At 38.1% G+C, this 9,306-nt stretch overlaps 1 protein-coding gene across 1 annotated transcript in view; it reads left to right on the plus strand.

Moving 5' to 3' along the window:
• Dph5 (diphthamide biosynthesis 5) overlaps nucleotides 1–9,306 on the plus strand; it is a 28,875-nt gene that overhangs the window by 9,264 nt on the left and 10,305 nt on the right. The window contains exon 3 of the mRNA XM_028757409.1: nucleotides 3,304–3,412. Coding sequence (XP_028613242.1) covers nucleotides 3,304–3,412 — 109 coding nt within the window. The remainder of the gene's footprint in view (nucleotides 1–3,303; nucleotides 3,413–9,306) is intronic.

Raw genomic sequence — 9,306 nt, forward strand, 5'->3', positions numbered from 1 at the left:
TTTCTTTCTTTCTTTCTTTCTTTCTTTTTGTTGTTGTTGTTGTTGTTTTTCGAGACAGAGTTTCTCTGTGTAGCCCTGGCTGAACTCACTCTGTAGACCAGGCTGGCCTTGAACTCAGAAATCTGCCTGCCTCTGCCTCCCAAGTGCTGGGATTAAAGGCATGCGCCCACCATTGCCTGGCCTGGCTCAGCTTTCTAAGTAACTAACTGGGACTGAAAGCACGTAACTACACTAAAGTTTTATCTCATCAGTCAGGCCAAGATGAACAAGTTCACTGATTTGAAACCAGGAAAAACATGAAATGCAACAAGATACTAATATTTTTATTACAATGTGCATGACAAAACGTCTCTTGTTTAAGTTTCAGCATCTTTCTGTTTACTTGAGTGGAATGTGAAATGATTGGCAAGATGGCTTAGATGGGGAATGTTTACTGTGTCAGCCTGGGGCCCACACAGACTGGAGGGGGAACTGACTGCTAGAGTTGTCCTTTAACTCTATGTGTGTTCCATGCATTACACACATAATACCATGCACACAACATTTAATACAAATGTAAAACTATGACAAGAAAGTAAGATGTATAGCCTTAAGTTATTTTTTTAAGTTTTTGAACTGTAGTAAAGTATACATAACATTCACCTTAATATATTCAAATGCCCAGATTTATGAACATTCACAGGGTTGGACCCCATCATCGCTATCCATCACTGTCTCCCATAGTCTTACATCCTATAAGAGATAATTAAAAGCCATAAGCTCCCCACTCCCCTTGCATCCAGGTTATTGAAAGGGAAGTAGAAATTAGCCACAGGGAGAGTGTACTGAATCTAAATGGTACAACATCAATACTCAGCTTAGACATGTGGAGATACACCAAGAGTATCAGGCAATCTGTCTCTTTGTCCCTTACTGTCCATAGAAGGAGTTATCATTAAAGACCTTTCTAATGATGGTTCTGTTTCATTATTCATTTTATATTTTAACATACACTGTAACTGTGTGTGTGTGTACACTGAATTTGTAATTTTTATTTTCATGCTGTGAATCTTTTCCTTAATGGAACACATGTACAGATGTTCTTTATTTACCTTCCCCTCTGTGTCCTAATGTAAGCCATTTGATGATTCCCGTTCCGTGTAATTTATTTGACCAGCATTTGGCACCCAGTACACGGCATCAATGTATTAGTCTGTTCTGTTCGACAATACAGATAAAGCTGTTTGTTCTCCAAAATGCATAAAGCTTGTTATATACATGTGTCCTGACATTCAGTTTCTCTTCTACATTTTGCATTATCTCTTTGTGGTAGCTTGTGGTAGGTTTTAAAATAAAGATCTGTAGATACAGACATTTTCTAGCATATAAAGCAACTTTCAAATGAGTTTTCAACTTATAATGTTTCTGATAGCTCTTGATTGTCTCGGTCCACATTGAAACAGTAAATTTTCAGATTGCCAGAGCTCCCCAGGCCCCCTCTGGCCCACCCCAACCCAACTGCCCACCCCCCCAGCCCCCCACCCCCGTCATGGCAACACTGCTGAAGATGCTTTTGTGTACCTGGGTGTTTCCATCAGTTACATCATTTTGCATCCTTTTTTTTTTCTGAAATTGCATTTAAAAGAATTACAAATAACACATGTACAGTTAAGGCAAAATGTTTTTTACTAGTTCTAGTTCTGTTCTAACTCAGTTCCTACATTTGGTAAACAGTAAACCTATCTATGTGTGTGTTGTTTGGTCTGATTATTTCAAATGAGTTTGTAATGATGATAAATTTTAAACCAGTTTTTCTTTCATCTATTTAAGTAACTCACCCATAAAGCAATTTAAATTAAAAAAAAATAACAGCCTTATCAAATAACTAATTTACTTTTCCTTGTACTTAAATTAGGTAGTAAGATTCAGTTCAAGGTAGTATTAAAAACATTCTTTACATCTGACGTTCTTGTTATTTTTTTAAACACTTGCTATAAATGAAATTGCTGATAATTTTTATACTGGTTTTATTTTATGTGTATGATTAAAAACAGGCTTCCCTGGTGGGCACGTTTTAATCTGTAGCTGGCTGCCTCGTGGGGTGTAAGCCCTTGATCTGCCTACTTGGTATGCATTGACCAGTTGACAGATACTGCTTCTTTCTAAGTAGTTTCTCAAACATGCTAATGTTGCTTTCCCCAGTAGGGCTTAGCATTTTTATCAAGATGAAAAACCCTCTAGTAATGCCATTCTGAATTGATGTGAGATTACATGTCAGAGTATTCAATTTATATGTACATATACTTCCTCCCCCCACACCACCTCCAGCTTACTTAGGTATAATCACATATTTCAAAAAGGAAAGTTAACAGTCAGAACACACATACACACTAAACATATACGTATATGTGTGTGTATATATGTATACACACACACACATATATACACATACACATATATATATTAATTACAGTAACCAGACTGAAAAGAGAGAGATTGCACACAATTATAAACTCCAAATGGAATTCTGTCAGGCATAATTTCAATACATTGAAGGGCCCATAGGCTGTGAACATGTCCTGTGTTTTACCTTTAGTTTTAAGATAGGAAAACATCTCAATGGGGCCAAAGAACTGGTTTAGCTGTACCACATATAGAACTGTAAAGGAGAAAACTCAGTCATTTAAAGTGTCCCACTTAAATGTGGAAGCCGAACATTAATGTATAAAAATCAATATTAGAATAATTGTTCCTAGTGCCTGGGAAGAGTCCTGGGGAAGAGGCTGGAGTGAGGAGGGTCACTGGGCACAGGACAAAGCTGAGACAGGAGCAGTTCTAATAACTTACAGCATAGTGAAATTTATGGTTGGTGATAACTGGATATTCTGAAATAATAGTAAAGATGATTCTGAGTATTCTAAACACAAGAAAATGATAAACGAGGTAATAAGTCACTTTGATCATTACTCATATACATGTATTGAAATGCCAATTGGATTCATTACTAATGGCCAGCTAAAGTTTCCTAAAACTAATCTAAAGAAGTCCTGAGACAAGAATCAAATTGCCGAGTTTATATTCTCCAAGCATCTTTAGCAGATATCAGGACACGGCATGTCCCTTTCTGTCAGCGCTGTAGTTGGAATTCCGTCTTGTGAGGGATGTAGAGAGATGAACACTGCATCCCTAAAAGGCCCACAGAAAGGACCACTGCAGGTGCCTAGTAGAATCCCAGGAAGAACACTTGTCTCTTTGACTTGAATTCATGAGTCAGGATAGAAGACGAATGCCATTCACTTAATTCAACCTGTTTTCTCACTACAGGGCTACAACACACAGTGATCTTATTCTGAGAGCAACAAAGTTGGGCATCCCTTATCAAGTTATTCACAATGCCTCCATAATGAACGCTGTAGGCTGCTGTGGTTTACAGGTAATGCTACAGAGGAAGTGTTCGACGGAACATAGCAAGAATGTGCTGTTTTCCTGTAAGCTATAAGATGATTTTATTGTTACTTCATGAACTGTAAAACTTAAAATTTTGAGAATGTACTCTTCAGCATATGCTGGATTTTTTAATACTGTTTTTCTATAATTTATTATCTGTCCTTTCTTGCAGTTCTCTTTTAACCCTGTCTTTCAACAGGCCATATAAGTTTTGCCTCAGAATTATTTTGACTTTATGTCATTCTTGTACATACATAAAAAGAAAGATTAAACACATTACATTAAGTATTCCTAAACGCTTTGTATAGTCTTTCAGTGACCTCATCGGTACAGTTGAGCCTGAGTTCCTCACACAGTATCCCTTTCTCTTTCACTGAGAGCAAGTGATGCTGTGTTTCTTACATGAATACCGAGCTGTAAGCCAGTGATGAAGGCATTAAGGCCATTTCACAAGTGCTGATGTGTAGAGTTAGCTACTTCTAGCTCTAACAATTGTGGCTCAGAGAGCTAGACAGAGTGCTCTATTGATGTTTCCAGGATTTACTCTTAAGCTGTTGGTAGACACTTTCCCAGTGTGATATTTGTTCTGATACTCAGACCTGCATAATCCACAGCAGCTGTGGTCCCTGTATAGGCAGCAGTGCTTTTAAAGAAACTGACTATGAGGACATACTCCAACTCTCTATGGTCCTAATAGGAAAAAATGCATCTTAGAATCTATGAAATAACACCTTCCCTGATATATCTTGCTGAAATCTATCACCTATAGATAGGTATTTTTTAAAAGATACGTTTGGTACCATCAGATAGTTCAGTGAATATGCCTCCAAGCTTAACAGCCTGAGTTTGAGCTTTGGGACCCACCCACATGGTGGAAGAAGAGCTGACTCTTGCAGGTTGTCCTCTGATCACCGTGTGCATGGTACGGCATGCCCCCTCTCAAATTAAACAAATGTTTAAAAGGATGTTAAAACCAGCTATTTGTTACTTTGGAAGAATATCTTAGTTTTATTGACTAATACTCACCATCCATTTTAAAATAATTTGATTGTGAAGAATTACATAAAACATTTTACACAAGCCTGTTTGGTACTTAACCCCTTGGTCTTAGTTATTTATTACCTGTGCATTGGTGTAGAAATTTGTGTCCTTTTTGTTTAAAATTTATACTCTTGCCAGTTTGTCTTTATAGTTGAAGGCATTTCTCTATTGGAGCAGGGTAGACCTCTAAAATGTTAGTGCTACAAAGAATGTGTGGGGTAGAGAAAATGGACTCCTAAAAATGTTTCTGAGTTGGTAACAGAGATGGAAACAAAAGACAAAAAACAAACTAAAAAAAAAAAAATCTTCCCTTTGAGCAGTAATACCTTGAAAGATTTAATAGTTATTAAAAAAAATACAAGAAGAAAATAAAGAAATAAAGAAAATAAATTAACACGTGATTTTAAAAAGATGTAGAAACATCGAACTAGGGGAATACACACTTTTCATGTTGGTTTTAATTTTAGGCCTTGTGAAGAAAGTAGCCCTTTATCATGTTTCCCCAGAAGTATTGTTTTTGTTTTATTTTCTCAAACATTAAAAAACAAATACTTCCCACATGTATCTGTTGTGCAGACTAAGAACTGAATTTGCTGGCTCTGTCTTTACAATCTTTTGAATTGTTTCAAGAGGTAATTGTTCTGTACCTAAGATGGAAGAGGTCTATTTGGGAAGGAATTTGCTGTGAGATTTGGCTATTTCTGAATAAGTCCCTGAGATTGTTTGGTGTATTGTTTTAAGATATTTAGCTTTCCCGATTGAATGTTACTTTCTCTAGATAGCTGTAACTCTGTCCTAATCTTCATGTCATGTTATCTAGCTGGCTGTGAAATGACAGCGCCTGCATAATGGGCTGTGCCCTGCTCTTCTGATCCTCAGGAAGCTTCATGGAGACAGACCTCTGTGCCACCCAAAATAGTCACATTCCAGGGGAAGAGGGATTGTTCTTTTTCTTCACAGTTCTAACTAAAAGGCATTTTAAGAAATGACAAGTCTTTTCATGAGCACTAATTACTAATTCTAAGACCCTTGGAGAACTAGATCTACAGATGCTCAAGTTCCCTCTATAAATGCTGTAATGCTTACATACATACAGCCTGCACGCAGACTCTCATAGACTTTAATTCATTTCCAGAGTACAGTTCAGGTGCTATGTAAAGTCACAGTTTTATATTGTCTAGGGTTGGATAAGAAAAAGTAGTACATATTAATTACAGAAACAGTTTTCCCATACCCAAGTGCTTTTCTCCATAGTTAGTCAGATTCATTGAATTAGAAGCATAGACACGGAGGATCAGCTATGAATGTATGGCATACTTAGTAAATAACTGCATATATATTATGTGCAATGAAAGATCTTCAGTTGAATCCCTTTCCTTTTTTGGGGACTTTTTCTCTTTACTATTTAGGCTATTATTTGTGGAAGACACTAACCTGAACAGCTGATTCTCAGAGACAGTGTGTGTGCATGTATGTGTATTTCTGTTATGTTGGGGGGTGAGAGGTGGTGCATGTGGGTGCCACATAAGCCAGAAGAGGGTACTGAATCCCCTGGAACTCTAGTTATAGGCACCTATAAACTGTCTCAAGTCCCCTGGAAGAGCAGTACACACTCTGCAGAGCCATCTCTCACTCCAATAGAGTTTACATTTTAGCAGGTACTCAAGTGCTACTGCATCTGTAGGTCAGGCCATGAGAACCACCAACACAAGCCAGTAAAGGTCTTAGAAGGTGAATGTACTGACTGAAAAAGCAGAAGTTGATTACCAGAAATACACCGGCCAGATGGAGAATATTAGCGGGCTCTTCCTTGTGTTCTCTTGCTTAAGGTCATAAAGGGAAGTAGGGTTCACTTTGGGAGGTATCCTGACATCTCTGAATGCTTTGTCATGGTTTTAAAAGTAGGCATCGAGTTGTTGAAACAAAGGCCTGCTTGGAGTGCTATGGAAGACCTAGGCAAACATGCCTTCCATCGTCTCCACCTCAGAGCGGAGCAGCTACAGATTCTTAACCCAGGAGCAGGCATGGGCTTTTACACTGTCGGTTTGTCACCCCTCTGAAGCTGGTCTGTTTCATTATTTTCTGAAGGAGCTTGCAAGGACAGCTTAGAATGAGAGTAGACTACTGAGACCACTGAGTGTCTCCTTACCTGGGTAGTTTATTGGATAGCAGGAGATGATTTTATATATATATATATATACATATATATATATATTATATTTTTATTTATATATGTGTGAGTACACTACTGCTGTCTTCAGACACACCAGAAGAGGGCATCAGATCCCATTACAGATGGTTGTGAGCTACCATGTGGTTGCTGGGAATTGAACTCAGATGCTTTGGAAGAGCAGCCAGTGCTCTTAACTGCTGAGCCATCTCTCCAGCCCCCAGCAGGAGATTCTTGTTAATCAGTGTTATTGATGGCAATGTGTAGCTATAGAACTTAACACTTCTATAGTATAAGTATATGTATATGTATATGTGTATGTATGTATATACACAATACAAAACACATACACACACAATCGTGTGTCATTAACCCACTGTGAACATTCAATTATAGGTAGGTCATAGGATTCCATACCATAATTATCATCCTTAGTGAAAATTTCTGTTTTAGAAGCTTACAAGTTAGATATATAGTATTCAGCAAATACTATATATCTACTCAATGCTTGCTTGGTAAGTACCTTTGGATGCAGTAATAAACTTGTCTTCAAGGAGCTTGTGGATGATTGTCTAATTTTCCCATTCTTGTAAAACACTTCCAGTTCCTCTGGCTATGGCTTAAGTGACCCTGAGTGTTGCCATGTGTTCTTCTATTGATATAGTGCGTGTCTACTCTAGGAAAATGTATACTTTGAAAACGTAACAGCCTGCTTTCTGCTTTCATTCCATGACAGTAGTACTTGGTGCTGTTGATGCTGTAGTATTCCTACTGTCAGGCTTCAAAGGTCAGGTAGTTTCACTGTGGTCTAGGGCCTTGTGTAGTAATGGATGAAAAGACAGCACAGCGAAGGGGCATGGAACGGGGTAATGAGGAGAGAGAGCTCTGGATGGCCATCACCACAGAACTCATCTACGCTCTGTCTTATTATTTGATAACTCATTAGCATAGTTATTAAACATTTTCTATTCCCATTAACTTTGTTTTTAACTTTTATTTGTTTATTTTGATTTTGTTTTTATTTCTATTTGTTTATTTTTATTTTCCTTCAATGTCTTAATTTGCCTTTTAATTTGTATGTGTGTGTCACAGTAAATGCATAGAGGTATGGGACAGCTTGTATAATAGGTTCACTCCTTCCACCATGTGCATCTCAGAGATCAAAGTCAGGTTATTAGAGTTAGAGGCAGGTATCTTTACCCTCTGAGCCATCTTGCTGGTTCTTGGTTTAATTTTCTGAGACATGGTCTGGTTATATAGCTGAGGCTGGCTTTGAACTTGCCATCTCTCTACCTTAGTCTCCCAAGTGCTGGCATGACATGTGTACCACCACATCTCCTCTACCCACTGTCTTAGAGCAGTGATTCGTCCTTCTTCTCACTCAGTAGTTCCTTTCTAAATTGTGGGTCTCACTGAACTGTTCTTCTACACAAGACAGCTCCACAGATGCCTCTCCCATGTGCAGTGTTGGCAGTCACATAGTTATATTAATTCTTTAGCTTACTCACTGTCACACCTCCTGTTGCATTTATCACTGCACCAGAAAAACAACCTACTTGTAACAGGTATTTCCTGAGGCAAATTGCTTTCCAAATCAATTATTGTCTTTAGAGTAATATACTTTAAAATATAATTCTTTATATTTAGTCCATAAATGGATTCCCACTTATATATGAAATCATAGATTTTTTTTTTAGTTCTTCTGTGACATGTTGTAGTCAACATATGTACCTCATGTGTGGCCATGTTCATAATCTGAGTATCAGCAAAAATCAATGTAATTATCAATGAAACAAAGTTCATTCAGGATTAGAGCAACAACAATAAAATGTCTCCACGATCAGTACTCTGAACAGACAAGAAAGCTAGTCGCTCTTGAGTCTGTGGGTTTGCGGTGGACATTTTGGTCCTTCTGCTGACTTTCCTTTCTTCATGTTCACAGACTTAGCCTGCATGTGAAGCCTAATGGATTTTTTTTTTTTTAGCAAGTTACACTTTCTAGTTTATATATGTGCATATACATAACAGATTTCTTAATTTATCACATCTTTAAAAATAAAGATCACAGAAAATATTTTAAATGCAAGATAACGAGTATTAAATTGTAATTATAGAGTAGAGTTTTACTGTGCCTGTACTGTACGAGATGGCTCAGGAGTAAAAGTGCTTGCTACCAAGTCTGATGATGACCTGAGATCAATGCCCAGAACCTACAGTGTGGAAACCGGCTTCCACAGGTTGTCTTTGTGAGCCACATGCATGTCTGTACATGTGTGCATACACACTAAATAGATGAACAAATGTAGCAATGTTGTGTCTGAACTTGTGAGTAGAAGGCAATGGTGGTGGCAGTGAGGTGACTTAGGAGGCTGTCAGAGCCATTCGGACAAATGGTGTTGAGGGCTCAAAGCCGTGGAAGATGTTTGAGTAGTCAGCATCCTTGAAAGTTATGCAGCTGGAGTTGGTGGGACTGGCTGCTTGGTAAGCTATCAGAAATGTGAGCTGCAGATTAGAGGCAAGTCAGATACACTTCCTCTTTCCAGGTAATTGTTTAAGACATCCTCTTAAGTAGTCCATCCCTCTTATTCTTCTCCATGCTCTCCTCTGCACCTTCATTCATCCTTTCTCTCTCTCTCTCTCTCTCTCTCTCTCTCTCTCTCTCTCTCTCT

This window comes from Grammomys surdaster, unplaced genomic scaffold (genome assembly GCF_004785775.1).
Source record: "Grammomys surdaster isolate TR1022 unplaced genomic scaffold, NIH_TR_1.0 126158, whole genome shotgun sequence".
Taxonomy (NCBI): Eukaryota; Metazoa; Chordata; class Mammalia; order Rodentia; family Muridae; genus Grammomys; species Grammomys surdaster.